The sequence below is a fragment of the Oculina patagonica genome, chromosome 11 (assembly GCF_052425735.1).
Source record: "Oculina patagonica isolate OP01 chromosome 11, crgOcupat, whole genome shotgun sequence".
NCBI lineage: Eukaryota > Metazoa > Cnidaria > Anthozoa > Scleractinia > Oculinidae > Oculina > Oculina patagonica.
Window position 1 is genome coordinate 4,208,080 of NC_135768.1, and position 17,233 is coordinate 4,225,312.

Here is a 17,233-nt window from a genome sequence, read left to right on the forward strand (position 1 = left end):
TGGGAATTTGATCACTCTACAGGACACCATATGGAGTTCTTTCCCCCACTGTTGCTGGGCTGTTTAAAGCATAACAAGAGACTTTTAGTAATGAATTTGTTTTAATTTTCATTCTAAACATTTGGTAGTGCATGAAAACAGTCTATGACCCATGATTTTCTTTATTCTCATTGCCTCTGTGCTTGACAAAGTATTTCAATTGCAAGAGAAAAAATATTTGATCAGTGGGAAATGGGTAAAATTCCACACACAAATGTACTAGTTTTCTCAGCAACCAAGTGCCCACTATTTATGTTCATTGCAGCCCACGCAGGTTTTCTCTCGGGCTAAGACAGTATGGGACAAGTTTTCTGAGGAAATGGCAGGGCACTTTAGTCAACCCACTGGTAGACTGCAAGGGAGATCAGTGGAATGGATGGAATTGATCAATATAATTGTTATTCCTTTGGTTTGTTCAAACTTGACAAGTCACCAAAGCTTGCTGTTGCAGAACCACGTGTGGCAGCCTTTTGCTGAAAATAAAATAAAGATCAGAGTTATAACTGACCAAACCTTGTTCATAATGAAAGGCCACCAGCTAAACAGCATTGGTAGCACCCTTGTAAGTGCTTTAGCACAACTTGGCTTCTGCACACATTGCGTGCCTATATTACTAGGTAAATGTCTGCAATGTGTGCAAAGGTTCACTGCTACATAGCTTTCTGTACATATTGCTTGCCTATAACACTAGTATGCAGGCTTTTAGCCAGGATATAAAAAGTGGGAGTCCAAAATTTTTATAAGGCCTGACTTTGCCCCCATAGGTGGGCCCGAGGAGCATGCAAGGTGTTTTTCTGCAGTTATAAGTGCAAACGTGTCTAAAAATTTCCAAATTTGCTGAAAAAAAACCTCTGTATACAGTAATTCATATTAAATTTCTGTGATAAGTGGCCGTCCATAGGACTCCTGGACTACCACCTGGCTAAAAGCCTGCTAGTATGATAGGCCTGCAATGTGTAAAGAGGGCTACAGCTTAATAGCTCTCTGCACACATTGCATGCCTATAATGCCAGTTAAATTGACCTGCAATGCAATTTGTGCAAAGGCGTACAGCTACATAGCCCTCTGCACACATATCATGCTTGTAATGCTAGTATGATAGGCTTGCAATGTGTATAAAGGGCTATAGCAACATAGCTCTCTGCACGCATTGCATGCCTATAATACTAGTATGATTGGCCTGCAATGTGTGCAAAGGGCAATAGCACAATAGCACTCTGCATGCACTGCTGGTCCCATGAGGCTCACCAAAATATTATCAATGATTTTTAACATTCACCTGAGATTCATGGGGCTTCCAACCAATCATATAAAGCACAAAGAATGTGGCTGGAATTCCACCATCTTCTAGACCATACATATCTGGAAAACATAAAGAAGTGAAAAGGGAGGCCCAATCAATAAAAGAGTCACCAACTCTTTTTCACTAGACACTTAATTTTTTTGGAAGTGCTACTTAACCCCCAAATTTTTTGTCTGGTGAATAAATTGTCTTGTTTTCTCTGACCTTTAATCCCCAAAAAACAAAATCAAAGGTTTTCATCTAATGAGAAATCTAACAACTTCATGCCTGATTGAAATAAACCTAAACCACCAAATCAAAAGTTTTTATCAATTAAGAAATTCTAAAAACTTAATGTCTGATTGAAATAAACTACCAAGCATTTGTATTATGTCACAAAATCTCCTATTTACACCCATTAAAGTGACCATAAACATCCCCACCCCTTTTACATGGGAGATTCCCCCACTCCCTCTTAACAGGAATCTTACCCTGGTAAATGGAAGAAGCAGCTAGAATTGTGTCTCGGTGTAGCAATGTCTTCCTGTTCCATGCAGCATTGTTTTCACCCATTCCTTTTAGATCATGCATAAGTTCAAGCATGCTTGGATATCCTATTGTTATCTCATCAAAATCCTAAAAACATAAAACAGCTACAGGTTTACCCTGAATTTCAGCTATCTGCCCTGGTCGCTAACTGCTGACTGAAATGGAGGCTACTACACTTTACAGGCATCACTAACAAAAGTTATATACTTTGACAGGGCCTGGCTCCATTCATTAAGGGGCAAGGTAGGATTTGGAAGGAGAGGTCAAACAATAATACTTTTTGTAAAATTCATTAACTATTCACGAGGGTGCAAACCAATCCCAGCACAGTATTCAGATCACATGTACACAACTGTAAACCCCAATACAAATCAAACAATAGAATTAACTTTTGATACAAACTCCTGCTCAGCTAATTAGTATTCATTAACTTCTGAAACACATCTCTAACGATTCGCATAACAATACCTTGCATTCAATTTATTGTTTTCATTTCACAAGTAGAATAAAATATTCGCGTCCGTTCTGTATGGCTGTTAACAATGGCTCGCCTATCAGCTCGCCATTGTAAATGCCCATACAGATCTCCTGCTCATATTTTATCTACTACATATAACATATCAATCTCAATCTCATGCTGAGGCTCATCTACAAAGTTTATTAGATAAATAGATAGGACCAAGAACAACAAAATAGTGACACAGGTCAGAGCTCCAATCCAGACCACTTAATCACCCACTGAAAATTTACAATCCTGTGAAGGTAGCCATTAGAAAATGCTGCAGACGTTCATTTCTCTGACTTTCAGAACTTTACAGTATTTTATTGCTATAGCTAGTCGTGGTCTGCTTTACAATGATATTGTGAGTCGAAAATTAATTGTTCACTGCTGGTAAAAAAAGTTCCTTCTATTAAACTTACAACTGTTGTCAAAGAGAATCCACTTCTTGTTAAAAGATTTCCAATATCTCTAACTTCTGCAAATGGTGAAATATGTGCAGCAAATCCCTAAAGAGATTAAAAGCAAAGGCCATTGATTTTGACTGAGTGGTTTCGCAACCTTCTATTTTGATGCTTGTTTCTTTCCAGGGTTTATTATCAGTGCAGGTCTCTGAATAAATTCTGCATTTTGCAAAGTTGTGCCACTGTACTACTTTAATTTGCATCTCCTGTTAATCCTGTCTATCTAGTATGTACAGTACTCTACTCTGCCTAATCACCTACCCTTCCATTTAAATTTTCTATTTAAATAACCTACCGAAAAACTCTCACATTCTTGACCTTTTTGCAGTACTATTCAATTCTTAATATATAGCAGTGGCTTCTTTAATATGCACAATCTTTGACCACACTAGGTAAGGCCTTTCTATCATTCTCACTCAGTAATACTTCTTCAACTGAACCTTGACTAAATGAGAAGCCACTAGCCAAGCGGCCCATACTGCCGGAGCTTATCCCGGTTTCCATAGCATTAAGCGGCTAAGAATAATTTTACTCCTCCCTGAATGGGATGCTAGTCCATTGCAGGGTTCCCCCCAGCATTATGTCGCCGGTACCCATTTATACACCTGGGTGGAGAGAGGTACTATGAGAGTAAAGTGTCTTGCCCAAGAACACAACACAAGTGACCCCGGCCGGGGCTCGAACTCGGACCGCTCGATCCGGAGTCCGGCGCACTAACCATTAGGCCACCGCACCTCCCACCCTTGACTAAATGCTCTCCTATAAATACAATTTTTATATTTTTTTGATTGAAGACACTTAACCACTTACAACATATATTTTAGAGTTCAGTATGTCATCCTTTATAACATATTGTTTACCTTACTTAACTTTCACTGTACTACATTTACTAACATTGTTCAACTTACATTACTCTACAAACAAAACAAATACATAATAAGTACATGCACGTACTCTCTAGTCTTCATCCACTATTTTGCAACATCAATCTGTATGCTGCCATTAGAAGCTTTTCTGGTTCTTTCATCTGAAGACCACCAGTAATCAACCACTCCGCACCCACCCCCCTCTAATAACTGTGCTTCAAACAAACTTACCCCCTCCCTCTCAGTTTCAGCCAACTGCAGTGCAGCTCTCAACTGGTAAAGAGTTTCACCACCAAACATGGCCCCGATAAATACTCCATCTTCCTTCAGGCAGTGAATAATCTATCAAAAAATGCAAAATATTTTTTTTATTGGATCGAGTTCACAAGATAAAGATAAAGATAAACTCAGGCTATGGGCCCACACTGGCAAAGCGTGTCCTAGTTTTCACAGATTGAAGCATTTAGGAGTATTTCTACTCATCCTTGATTAGGCTGTTCACAGTCCCCTATTTTATTTGGGAAGTTGGAGGAGGTTGATTGTTGAGTTTGAGAGGCTGCCATCTTGGTTTCTGAAGGCAGGCAAAAACTGGGGAGAGTGCAAAATGCCTGTGGGTAGGGGCACTGGGCACTTTGTACTCTCCACAGTTTTCTCTCGCATTCAGGAACCAATATGGTGGCCTCTTGAACTCAAGGATCGACCTCAATGACTTTACAGAAAAATAAGTAACTGTGAACAGTCTACTACTCAATGGGATGCTAGTTCACTGCAGGTTCCCCTCCCCCCACCCACCATTATGCCAGGTCACAGTGTGCTAACCATTAAACCACTGCATCTCCTGTGAAACTACTAACAGATGGACTTTAATATTAGGTTCTATATCAGTTGCATTTTATTTATAGGGAACACAACCAATAAATGCAATTCAATTTAATATACACTGTACCTGTCTAAATGTTCCAGGTAGATCATTAACCCAGTGAAGGCTGCAAATTTAAGGGAAAAAATCAGCAGTGACACTACATTTGAGGAGGTGCGTGGTGTAAGAACACCCAAGTGGACTGCAGACAAAAGTTACTGCTTCCAACTAAAAGTCACTTAGAATCTTTTTCAGGGAAAAATTTCAATATACTTTCTGCAAATATCTTAATTTGGTGAAAGTACCAAAACTGTTATTTAATATTTTTAAAAATCTCAAACTTGTGCATACCTCAAACTACTGACAACAAGATCAAAAGTGTTTTGAGGAAAAGGAAGAAATTCTTCATCTGCGACAACTTTTAGGGTTGAAAATTCACAAGGCTGGCATTGAGTCTAGGAACAAAAATGCCACAAATGAACACCAAGCAACTATACATCTCAAATAATTTGTCTTTTTCTGATTTCATACCTACCAGCATATTCTCTGCCATATCTGACATGACTAAAGTTCCAACTTGATCCTACAAGAATTATGCAAAAAAAGGTTATTAATTAGGACATAGAAAACATATTGTGGGTTTCTATCAAGTTATAAAAACATGAGTGGAAGTTTGTGAGAATGCAAAATGTGTGGGAGTGATTTATGTGCCCACTGGCAGCTTTTTTAAGTTATCCCAAACTTTCTCAAGCACTTATTTCTGTAACTGAATAGAAAGCTGTAATATTGTAAAACCACTGCTTTCCTCTGGTTTCTAGTATGGAGCTGGGGTTTTTTTGTTTTTTTTTACAAAATACTTAACTATTATTAATGATAATAATCCATTTTGATGTCTCTTAGGAACAAAGCTATTCCTTCTCAAAATCCTTTCCATTCATCTTGTAAATATCACCTGAACCAACCTTTGTTAGGTATTTTGAAATATGCCCCCGTCCACAGCCAAGATCCAAAGCCATAGGAAAATACCTGAGAAAAAAAAGGAATTAAAAGTCAGTTCGAAATATCCACTATTTTTTGTGATATATGTGCTAGTTTCTTTTCTATATCATTCTGCAATAGGCCATTTCCGATATATTAAAATTCTAACTTGGCTCCGAGGCTTGGGGGAATAAAACAAAAGATATCACGTCGAGGTTCAGGAATGAATAAATCATTTCTTTTGTTTTATTCCCCCAAGCCTCGGAGCCAAGTTAGAATATTAATATATCGGAATTGGCCTATTCATTGCACCAATTCATAACAATAAAATAGTCCAAAATTATCTTATAAGAACTTAACAAACATTGCTTTAATTTCATTTTCTAACATCCTTCACAGTCTATTAACTACACAAAAAACTGTATGATCTAAGAAAACAAAGATAAAATATAGTTCACCTAGCAATGTCTCCTATTCTATCAACCATTCTGTCAGCAACCTGAAAACAAAAGGAAATTTCTAATAAGCATATTATTTAATACTACAGCCCAGTGGAGGGAGGAACTTGCATTTTGCTTGATCAGTTTTGATGCCAATTGGATAGAGTATGATGATATTTTTTAATTTTTACATGTAATGCAACAAGAACTCAAGCTTAACACTCCTAGGTGAGATTAAGAGCATACCCAATTCTTCCAGGCTGCATTCCGTGCAAGTTAGGCTGAAGATCTTCTTTCAATACAATCCTTTAAAATCTTGGCATACACTTGACAAATCTTCAGCGTAAGCTTCGCTTGGAATGCAGTCCTTGGCATCCATTTCACTCTTTCAGGTATTTATATGGGAGTCTCTTCCCCTTCCCCCCCCCCCCCCCTCCTGCCTCCCCACCGTGACCTTCGGAAGTAACAAATCACCTAACACTAGACTTACATTAGCTTCCTATGTAGTCTTTTTAGGGGTTATCGTGTTTGGGGTCCAGGCTGCATTCTACGTATGTAGGTTACGCATAAGATCTTCGGCGTGGACTTCAAAATTGCGCGGCATACTGACGTATGATCGTAGTTGGCACCTTTGAACTGGCGTACAGATGACTTTTTTTAAGTATGAATAATAAGGAACCTTGGAGTAGACCTATAAAAAAACTTGGTGTATCTTTGCCGAGGCGTGTACAGGGAATGTACCCTGGTTTGGGGAGGAGTGAAATACCATCACCCCTAAAAATGACTGGGTGGGAGGGTAGACCTACATGTACCCAAAGAGCATTTGACCATTATCACTGGTCCAATACCAATTGTTTTGTCAGCTTGACATCACAAGGAGCCCTGAGCTGTAATGTCGCTTATACATTTTCCCACCCCTAAACCCCACCCCAAAAAGGGGGTAACCCTGTTTGATTTGCAATAACCAGGTGAAAGGGGGGCAAAGCAACAAACGGTGTTATGCTTTCCAATTAACTGTATACCTATTATGAAAATACTAAAGTTCATTTTCTTACCTCATCTTTTAAATAATCGTAAACAGCCACATTTTCAGCCAAGGCTGCTCTGTTCTTTTGCCTTCTCTTTGCTTTTCTGTCAAACACATTCATGATAGCTTCATCTTGACTTCTTGTACTAAAACATCTCACAAGACCTGGCTGCCTCAGCACCGAAACAAGCCTCCGACAGGCCATTGCAAAAGCACTTAAAAACGAGTCATTATGAGAGATACGGAGGCCATTTGACAGTAAGAATATCAACCATGTTTTTCAAGCAAACTTGGCCGCCATGATGAACGAGCTTCAACTTGGGGAAACTGAGGCGAGTGGCTTGGTAACCGTGTCAAGTAAAGGACTGGTTACTAAGTCAACGCGGGAAGGCGGGAAAATAGAAAAAAAAATTAATTTTCTTTCGAGATCTTGAAAAATATTTTCTTGCCATTCTCTGAGATATGTTTGAGGAGTGTGTAACTTCGCTAAGGAAGTACATCCAGGAGCGCACAAATGGAAAATGTGTTCCCCCGTGGAACTGGCTCTTTGTGAAGCTCGCATCGCTTCTTTCTCGCTATCCCTCAGGCATAACAAAAGCGATCATTTTGGCGGAAATTCAACAGTCATGGAATCAGCACAGTCAATTTCAGGGGCGTTTGGATGGCCAGAAATCGCGAAAGGTTTCTGTTGATTCCGTGTTTGAAAGTCGTCACATAGGTTATGAATCGATTCTCGAAGCAGTAGTTGAAAGCATAGAGACGGTACCTGGAACACATACAAAAATCGCTATGTTACGAGATCCTTCCAAACGAAAGAATACTTTGGGCATGTATCTTCATCAAAAGCTTTACCAGTTGCAAGCAACCTCCGTGAAGAACCTTACTCTCAGATTCACAAGTTGTCGATTGATTCAAGGCAAAAGTCTATCGTCCGCTGGGCCTAAAGTCCATCTTCTACCTTCCGAAAATGTGGTGATTCTATGCCGGGAAGATGAATTAGCGCGATTTGGTAAGTTTTCTTCGCTTGAAGGAATTGCTGAAATCCCTCATGCGCATTATGGCCACAACATCAAAGTTGAAGTCGCCGATTTGGGATTTGAAGAAACAGTCCACTTTGCAAATGGGCAGACGAGCATCAAGCGATTTGTCAAAGTCGTTGATACTGAAGGAATTCATGCAAATCTCTGTCTATGGGATGAACAGCTTTCTATCGCTAACTTATTCAAAGAAGGTGACATTTTAGCCATTCAGCAACCTTTTGTGGTGCCAAACCCAGAGGAAATGTTTATACTGGAATATGGTCCTGCGACAGTAATTTTCTGCATGTCACATGACCCCGAGCAGGAAATTGTTCCAAGTCAAATATCCAGTTCCCAGGGGACCCCTATGAGTGTTATCAAAGACAGTCAAGGGATGCTGGACTATTCAACATTTCCTGAACAAATCTTTTTCAGCGACATCAGGTCAAGCATGACGAGGGTGACAATATTCTGTACCGTAACTAATGTGGGCACCATGGAGGTCTTCACGCAGCAGCAGGTCTCAGGACACAAGTTCATTCTTGCTGTCAGTGATAACACTGGATGTCAGACTATTACAGTTTACGATCATGCTAGAATTTATTACTATTCACTCTACACTGGCCAGAGCATTTTATTGGAGAATGTTCACACTTCCGGTAAATGTAAACGTAAATGTTGTTTAAAGTAGTCATGCACTTAGCTTCATACCTTTCGAGATAGCTAGTTTACAGGCATGCCACTGAAACAGAGGAAACAAATATTTTAATTAACATAAAATAGTTAAAAATCCCAACTAGCAGGAGACAGATGAGTTGGCCATATACATGCGTGACTGAGGATTTGAACTCGGTAAGACCAAGAACAAAACCAGCTAGTGGCAGAGTGGAGGGTTTGAACCCGGGACCTCCGGATCACAACACCAGCACCCTCAACCAATCGGCCACACTGCCTCCTTCCTAAAAGGTCAGAGAAGTGCTCACCATTTACCGTTACTCTTACAAACAATCAATGAATTATTATTTTCTTGCATTTATTTAAAAAGCTTAAAATTATTTTAACAGAGACTATACCAAGTTACTCATCACAAGAAAGTTCACACAACAGCAATACTAACATGTAAACTCTAAAGTTCAATAGTTGACCAAGTGGAAGCATTTTACTCCACCAACAATCATGTTAACCTGGGAAAGCTGCCCTTTAAATCTCATATTCAAATTATCTTTTGCAGGCTCTAGTTCAACTAGAGGCTTGACCCTTGAAACAAACAACGGAGGAAGGATCTGGAATATTAGTGCAATGACGGGATGGCTGGCTACAAAATGCCTGTCATCCCCAGTCCCTGTCAAAGATGTTGTCAACTTTGACCACTGTGTGTGTCAAGCTGTCGTCACGCAAGTCAACAGTGTTGGTAGCAGTCACGTAATCCGGGTTCATATGTCATGTCGCAGTGAAGTGGATGGCTGTGATGGCAAGTTCTGCTGTCAGAAATGTGGCATTACTCGTTTAAATGAAATGCTGAACAAGCCTGGTCAACAGGTGAGAAGTTATCAGAATTACTTGGCACCCACATGCAGTATTGTTACACGACACTGTATTTCTCAAACTCATTAATAATTCATCAAGTTAAAGCAGAGGAAACTATAACCATGACGGTGGTTTGGCAACCTGATCATAACTGGCATAGATTTTATTTCTCTGTTTACTCCTAAGTTTTACCGGTAGTTTCAATTAAGAGGATATATCAAACACAAGAGATAGTATTTCATCACATTTCCAAACAACTCAAAGCTCGTCAAAAACACTCCTCCACACGTACTTTCAACTCTCTTCTCGTTGTTTGGAAACATGGTGAAACATTCTCTCTCGTGTTTGATATAAAAATTTTAAAGACTGCTATCTTTAGGGGCTCTGTATGCCAGATTAAAATGGATTTGATAGAACAATATTTATGGTTTTCATTGAGGAAAGAAAACCCAAGGGAAAACCTTCAGATCATAACAATTATTGTTGACATTTAATTACTTACAGGTGTAGTTTGCTAAAGGCTTGCATCATTTGGTGATAAATAAACTACCAAAATTTCTATTTTTTCAACAGAAATCTCCATCAGTTTACTGGAAGTGGCAGTACAACCTTAGTCTTGAGTTACACGACTCTGACAGCAGCATAGAGGCATGTTTGACAGATCAAACAGCAGAACAGTTGATACAGATGACAGCTGCACAGTTTGCAGAACACATCAAGAGCACTCGAGAGCAAGCACTGGAATCAGTGTTAGCGCAGGAATGCTTGTTTGGTATTTCCTCCTTTAGAGGAGTGCATCAGATTGATGCAATTTGTCTGACAAGTTAAAAAAAAAAGAAATTAAAAAGCTTCTGAAGTCTACACGTAGGATGACAAGTACAAACTATTTTGTGTGAATTCCAGGTTGCATTGCTTAAAATATTGAAATACAGCATATACTATAAGTTTTGTTACTCACTTGGTTACTACATACATGTAACAGTGTTCCAGGGGTCTGGAAGCAACAAATAAATAGAGAACTTTGGATCATTTGGTGACTGAGGCTCATATCTATTGAGCCATTAAAATTCCTCATTGACGTTTTGCTTTAAATTATCTGGAACCCTGCATAATTTCGCTTGTGATATTCTTTAAACCTAGGTTATTAGACAGCCACCATCACCACTATAAAATGATAAGTAATTATAGTAACTGGCCCAAGTAGAGGGCAATTTAGGGAGTAATTTCGAAATTGAATGAGTAAGCAAAATTGTCAAGGTTAGGAATTTCGTGAAAACCTCTTTCTGGGGTAAAAGCAAAGTGTGTATTCCATCTGTTGTACAATAATATTAGTATAAGTACAAAAGGTGTCTAATTTCAGCAATCACATTACACACAAGTTAAATCAGACACCTTCGAACCCACATGATCTCGCTACAAATATACACAGAAAACCAATCATAAGAGAATTTTGTTATTGATATAGTTGTAATATTATTACCACTATTGATTTCCATAATTGCAACTACAAGTAAACAAACGTTATTTTCAGCTTTGCTGTAACTTGCTCATCAATTTGCTAACAAGTTCAGGAAATGCCATTGACTGGAAGTGTCCTTTATCAGAGTACTGGTGAAATTCAGCAGCTGTTCCTTCAGCGACTTGTTTCTGCTCACTGAATGGAAGAAAAGGATCATCTGAAGAACCGAACTGGATAATCCACTGTGTGTTTTGTCTGATTTTTTCCCATTCCCAGGGACGATTGTAATAACCTGAAATCAGGAACAGAAAACTTAAAGTTTATGTTTATAATTGGGAAGTCTGCGAGGTCTAAAAATAGAATGCAAATGAACATAAATTGTAATGCCCACGAGGCTCAGAAAACATCAGGGTGTTAGATAAATAGAAGAAATCTAGGCGAAGTTATTATTTTATGAAAGTGTTTTAGGAACACTGGCTGTTTTAGAAAGTGTTTAAGGAAAATCATCCCCCATTTCTGTTTGTTTGTATGAGTTGCGACGTTACTCGCACGCTACGCTATTCAAACACAAGCATAAAACACACCTTTCCTCTATTCAAAGGTGAGGTCAAAATGATATATTTCCTCCATGATACATCAAAGGAATCAGACAAGCCACACTCCTCAATTCCAGCAATGCGCAGTCTCCCCCTCCCCCAAACCAACCCCTATGCATTTCGTGAAAGGCAAATGCCTGCAGATGGGTCTGATAATCAAGTTTTCTTACCACTAGCTTTCTCATTGGGATCTCCTAAATCTGTGACACAGGCAGACACTAGAACCAAACCAAGGACAGAATGATTTTCTGCATACCTGAGTTTAAAAAATGTAAATGTATATTGTTACCAAAACTTCAAATTTTCTTTTTTTAAAGACCAAATCGCTTTTTCAGGTATTTTCTTTTTAAGAGATAACCTGCAGTCTTGTGGTAAATACTAGTCCATGTCTTTCCCCCACACCAGCATTTTATCTTGGGTGGGGAGGGGAACTCCCATGTGAAAGGGCCAGGATGCTCACCAATATTTTTAGCTGTCAAGGTCTCATTCTGGGCTGCACATAAAGAAATAAAAAGTGCTGTCATACTGTGTTCGCAGTCCAGACTGATCAAGCATCAAAAAAGTCTCTGTTAGAGTCAAAAAACTTGAGCCATTCCAAAAAAGGGGCTTAATTCAAATTTCCCGATCCCTTATACATGGTTCTGCATCCCAGTCCCCAATTATTTGGGACAACCTGGAAATATTCTTGGAAGCAAGAGTACCATAAACCAGTACATTTGCTATTCCCATTATTACTAAAAAGTAAATATAATTATCGCTGCTTTAAGATTGTATCACCTTAGGGCAGCTTGTGCTCCAGAGCTGTGTCCAACAATCACTGTATTGCTGTTGCAGCTAAGCTGTTGTTCCATGAATGGGATCCATATAGATTCACGTGCTGTTACTGTGAAAATCACGTACAAGATCTTCAACAAAAAACTTCAGTCTTTGTTGTTGCACTTTTGATTCTGAAGTGGAGATAGTGCACTTCCACATCAAAAGTGCTCTCCATTGGTGTTCGGGATAACCTTATCTAAACAATTTTTAGTAGCAGCATTTTCGAACAAAATCATGCATCTTTAAAAGACAAATTCGATAAGGCTTATATCTACCTTTCTCTGGGAAAATTAATTAATGGACCTTTGAATTACACAACCTCCTCCATAAGTCATCACTTATATGCAGCTATTAAAACATTTCTACCGACCTGGATCAGGCATATTTTTCAGCACACATTCCACGTCTTTCTAAAAAAAATAATATCAATAATTTGACACTTTTTCCTACCGTTTTAATTTTTTTTACGATCACAAATTCAAACGTTCTATTTTCGCGCGCACTTGTTAATACCGTAATAATTCCATTTAGTGCCCGGGGCGCTTATTTACTTTTGACACCTTCAGGGAGGGCGCTTATTCGAGACAGGGCGCTTATTCGGGACAGTGCGCTTATTTTTTTGCAAAACAACCAAATGTTCTAAACAAAACTTTAAAATATATTTTAAAATAACTAGCAATAACATAAACTGTAACAGTAACAAATTGTTGAAAGTTCAGTTACTTTTACAAGAATGGTTCATTTTAGCAGTATAAAATATATACATGTACGGTACGGTGAATGTTCATGAGTTTATCTTTTCGACGTCGACAACTTCAGTAGGGTCAGTTAGCCACAATATGAGCGCTTTTAAGAATAGGGGCGCCTATAAGAATGGGGGCGCTTATAAGAATGGGGGCGCTTATTGGAATAGGGGCGCTTATTGACAAAAAAACATTCGAAGGGGGGCGCTAATTCGGAAGGGGGCGCTTATTGGAAGGAGGGCGCTTAATCGAATCATTACGGTACTAATGTTTTATTACCTCTTGGAGCTTGTTTCGAAGCCAGCCATACCAGTTGCTATGCTCTACATCTCCCCCACCATTTCCAGGAACGATAACTATTCTTACATTACTCATTTTGACAAGATTCACATCAAATATTTTTGGCTTCAGCTTCGTCTGACTACCTTTTGACCGCCATTTTGCCGAGTAGGCCTGCTCCCGAATTCTTTTGTTTCTCGTTCCCAGAGTCCAGAGAGCAAAAACGTGAGTCGACTTGCCGAATACCCGATTCCCAGGCGGTGTTGGACACGACTCGCAAAGCATGCCGGAAGAAATTTTCAATTGCACTCATTATCGTCTGATCGCCGATCTGTAAACATCTCCTCGCGCTGCGAAGATATTCCAATGCTGAAAGAAATATCGGAGGAAATCCATATCAAATCTTTCGCGAGCCTAGTAGCACCTATAGTAATCATAGATGCGTATTGCTGGATTCATAAAGGCGATATTTTACGGCGGAACAACTCATATTTTGGATTCGAAACATCGCGGTTCGTCGACTATTGGAAATATTATTCGATTCTAGCACGTTTGTGATCGAAGCAAACGGGCTAAAATTGAACTTATCTTTGGCGCTTTGCTTTTCAGAAATGTTGAGTAATGAATGAAGTACGTCGATGTACTGCTGGCCAACGCAGTTCGCCCTATCGTGGTTTTGATGGATTTTCGCTGAGTTGTTTTACTTGGAGGGCCCAGCGGCTGTTCTGATATATATGCCGAGTATCGGCCAAACAAAATGATGATATAAACACTTAATATTCGTCTTCTTGAATAGATAGGTGGAACAAATGCATATTTCTAGTTCTTCGAGCGAGTTGCGCGAAGGATAAGTGGAACACATGTATATTTATCGTTCTATTAAAGCGTGCTGCGCGAAGGATGAGTGGAGTACATGCATATTTTTCATTGTTTATGTTGCGCGAAGGATAAGTGGAATACGTGTATATTTTTCGTTCTTAATTAAAGGGGGTGCGCGAAGTATAAGTGGAGTACATGCAAATTTCTCGTTCTTACTAAAGCGTGTTGCGCGAAGCCGATAAGTGTACATGTGTGAAGCATGTTGAACGAAGTATAATAATAATTCGTCGACTGCGGGACTGCGGGAGCATTACAGTTCAACTGCCTGTGGCTGGGCAATCGCTCCGACATGCCGAATATCGGCCAAACAAAAGGATGATATAAACATTACAATAACAAAAATGGCAAGTGAACATTAAAATATAAATACACATGAACGGGAGTACCAAATTAAGCCCTTGTCCTGTAAGAACATCGACAGAAATCACATCATCAACTCCCGCAGAATGCCGCGAAATGGAAGAGAACTGAGTGACATATCAAGGAAAAAACCCCAACTTCAAGTCCAAATTTGACCGTTAAAACGGCGGGGCCCGCCCGGGCCCGCCGTACTTAAAGTTCAACTATCAAACTTAAGTTCTATGCACAAATAATCTACAGTACTGATTCTTGTTTGTCAAGAAATGAGCAAATGTTCATCGACGTCGAACGCTTGCGCCAAACAACCCTTTACCATATAGCATGATTTCAATCGACTAGTTTTGAGAGAAAAATCGCTTCCCTTAATTCAGAACTTGACAGATGACTGGCCTAGGTATTATTCTTCCAGCTCCAATAAAATAATCCGTAACAACCGTTAAAGGTTCGCCGGAATCGCACGAAAAAGATGAGACCTTCTTAAAATCCCGCGACAAAATTGTCCGCCATTGCTTCCACCAAGGTGACAAATGATTGGTCGAAAAATGTCACGTGAACCGTGTCCAACACCGCCTGCCCGATTCCCTCTATAGCGCGCGCCTGCAGGGAATCACGGTAGTTGTATTCATCAAACCATGCGCGAGACTCAGCAACGTGCATCGTTGCTGAGTCTCGCGCATGATAAGATGAATACAACTACCGTGATTCCCTGCAGGCGCGCGCTATAGAGGGAATCGGGTATTCTGAGATCATCATCGGAACTTCTTGAAGAGAAGAAGAACCGGTACAAGGCTGAATAATTTTTTTCAGTGCTTTCCAGTTAATATGCCATTTCGCCTCCGTTATTGAGGTCGATACGTACAAAACGTAGGGCGTCCTAATGGTTTCGCGTGACCAAATTTTTCCAAAGATGAGTCCAATTGCCACAAACTTGAAACTTGGGCAATCTATCCAAAGCAAGCTCAAAAACGTCAAGAATGTCACAAAAGAAGGATTTCGAGTTTATGTTAAAATGTAAGGGAACATTTGTGTTTATTAATGGGGAAAGGGAAAAATTTCAATTCCACCCGACAAAACACATAGATCCACACTAACGGCTACTTGAACAGAAAAATTATTCCTATCCTTTTGTTAGGATGGCAACAACTTTGCCACCCCGGCCATCGGTTAAAAAGGTAGATGTCTGGATCGTATGGATTGTATTAATCGTCTGGATTTATGGATCGTCTGGATCGTATGGATCATTTGGATCGTTTGGATCGTCTGGATCGTTTGGATCGTATGGATAGTATAGATCGTCTGGATCGTATGGATCGTTTGGATCGTCTAGATTGTATGGACCGGCTGGAACGTATGGAGCGTCTGGATCGTATGGATCGTGTAGATCGTATGGACCATCCGGATCGTATGGATCGTTTGGATCGTATGGATGGTCTGGATCGTCTAGATCGTATGGATCGTCTGGATCGTATGGATCGTCTGGATCGTATGGATGGTCTAGATCGTCTGGATCGTATGGATCGTCCGTATCGTATGGATGGTCTGGATTGTATCGATCGTATTAATCGTCGCGTCTGGATCGAATGGACCGTCTGGATCGTATGGACCGTCTGGATCGTATGGACCGTCTAGATCGTATGGATCGTTTGGATCGTATGGACCGTCTGGATCATATGGATCGTCTAGATCGTATAGATCGTTTGGATCGTATGGACCGTCTAGATTGTATGGATCGTCTGCATCTTATGGACCGTCTAGATCGTATGGACCGTCTAGATCGTATGGACCGTCTGCATCTTATGGACCGTCTAGATCGTATGGACCGTCTGCATCTTATGGACCGTCTTGATCGTATGGATCGTCTGCATCTTATGGACCGTCTAGATCGTATGGACCGTCTAGATCGTATGGACCGTCTGCATCTTATGGACCGTCTAGATCGTATGGACCGTCTGCATCTTATGGACCGTCTAGATCGTATGGATCGTCTGCATCTTATGGACCGTCTTGATCGTATGGATCGTCTGCATCTTATGGACCGTCTAGATCGTATGGACCGTCTGCATCTTATGGACCGTCTGGATCGTATGGACCGTCTAGATCGCATGGACCGTCTAGATCGCATGGACTGTCTGGATCGCATGGACCGTCTGCATCTTATGGACCGTCTGGATCGTATGGACCGTCTAGATCGCATGGACCGTCTAGATCGCATGGACTGTCTGGATCGTATGGACCGTCTAGATCGTATGGACCGTCTAGATCGTATGGACCGTCTGCATCTTATGGACCGTTTGGATCGTATGGACCGTCTGCATCGTATGGACCGTTTGGATCGTATGGATCGTCTGCATCTTATGGACCGTCTGGATCATATGGACCGTCTAGATCGCATGGACTGTCTGGATCGTATGGATCGTTTAAATCGTATGGACCGTCTGGATCGTATGGATCACCTGGACCGTATGGAGGGGGACATGGGGGCACCCTGGACACCGCAACACCGCAAAAATAATAGACAAACACCGCATCACCACAAGAAAATTTGACGAAAC

The 17,233-nt window shown here is 40.3% G+C and overlaps 3 protein-coding genes across 3 annotated transcripts; 1 reads left to right on the forward strand and 2 right to left on the reverse strand.

Moving 5' to 3' along the window:
- Positions 1 to 314: 314 nt before the first annotated feature.
- Positions 315 to 7,456, reverse strand: LOC144629416 (arginine-hydroxylase NDUFAF5, mitochondrial-like). The gene is made up of 11 exons (XM_078487611.1): positions 7,032 to 7,456; positions 5,995 to 6,035; positions 5,521 to 5,584; positions 5,094 to 5,141; positions 4,910 to 5,013; positions 4,646 to 4,685; positions 3,931 to 4,041; positions 2,792 to 2,878; positions 1,813 to 1,957; positions 1,319 to 1,401; positions 315 to 512 (listed from the first exon to the last, which is right to left on the reverse strand). Exons 1-11 carry the CDS (start codon positions 7,206 to 7,208, stop codon positions 438 to 440), a joined length of 975 nt encoding a protein of 324 aa, XP_078343737.1. The 5' UTR covers positions 7,209 to 7,456; the 3' UTR covers positions 315 to 437.
- On the forward strand, positions 7,456 to 10,491 carry LOC144629415 (uncharacterized). The gene is made up of 3 exons (XM_078487610.1): positions 7,456 to 8,681; positions 9,254 to 9,561; positions 10,123 to 10,491. The coding sequence occupies exons 1-3, from the start codon at positions 7,466 to 7,468 to the stop codon at positions 10,375 to 10,377; spliced, it is 1,779 nt and encodes a 592-aa protein (XP_078343736.1). The 5' UTR covers positions 7,456 to 7,465; the 3' UTR covers positions 10,378 to 10,491.
- On the reverse strand, positions 10,394 to 13,594 carry LOC144629417 (serine hydrolase RBBP9-like). Its single transcript, XM_078487612.1, has 5 exons — positions 13,443 to 13,594; positions 12,791 to 12,830; positions 12,382 to 12,487; positions 11,775 to 11,860; positions 10,394 to 11,300 (listed from the first exon to the last, which is right to left on the reverse strand). The coding sequence occupies exons 1-5, from the start codon at positions 13,536 to 13,538 to the stop codon at positions 11,077 to 11,079; spliced, it is 552 nt and encodes a 183-aa protein (XP_078343738.1). The 5' UTR covers positions 13,539 to 13,594; the 3' UTR covers positions 10,394 to 11,076.
- Positions 13,595 to 17,233: the final 3,639 nt, after the last annotated feature.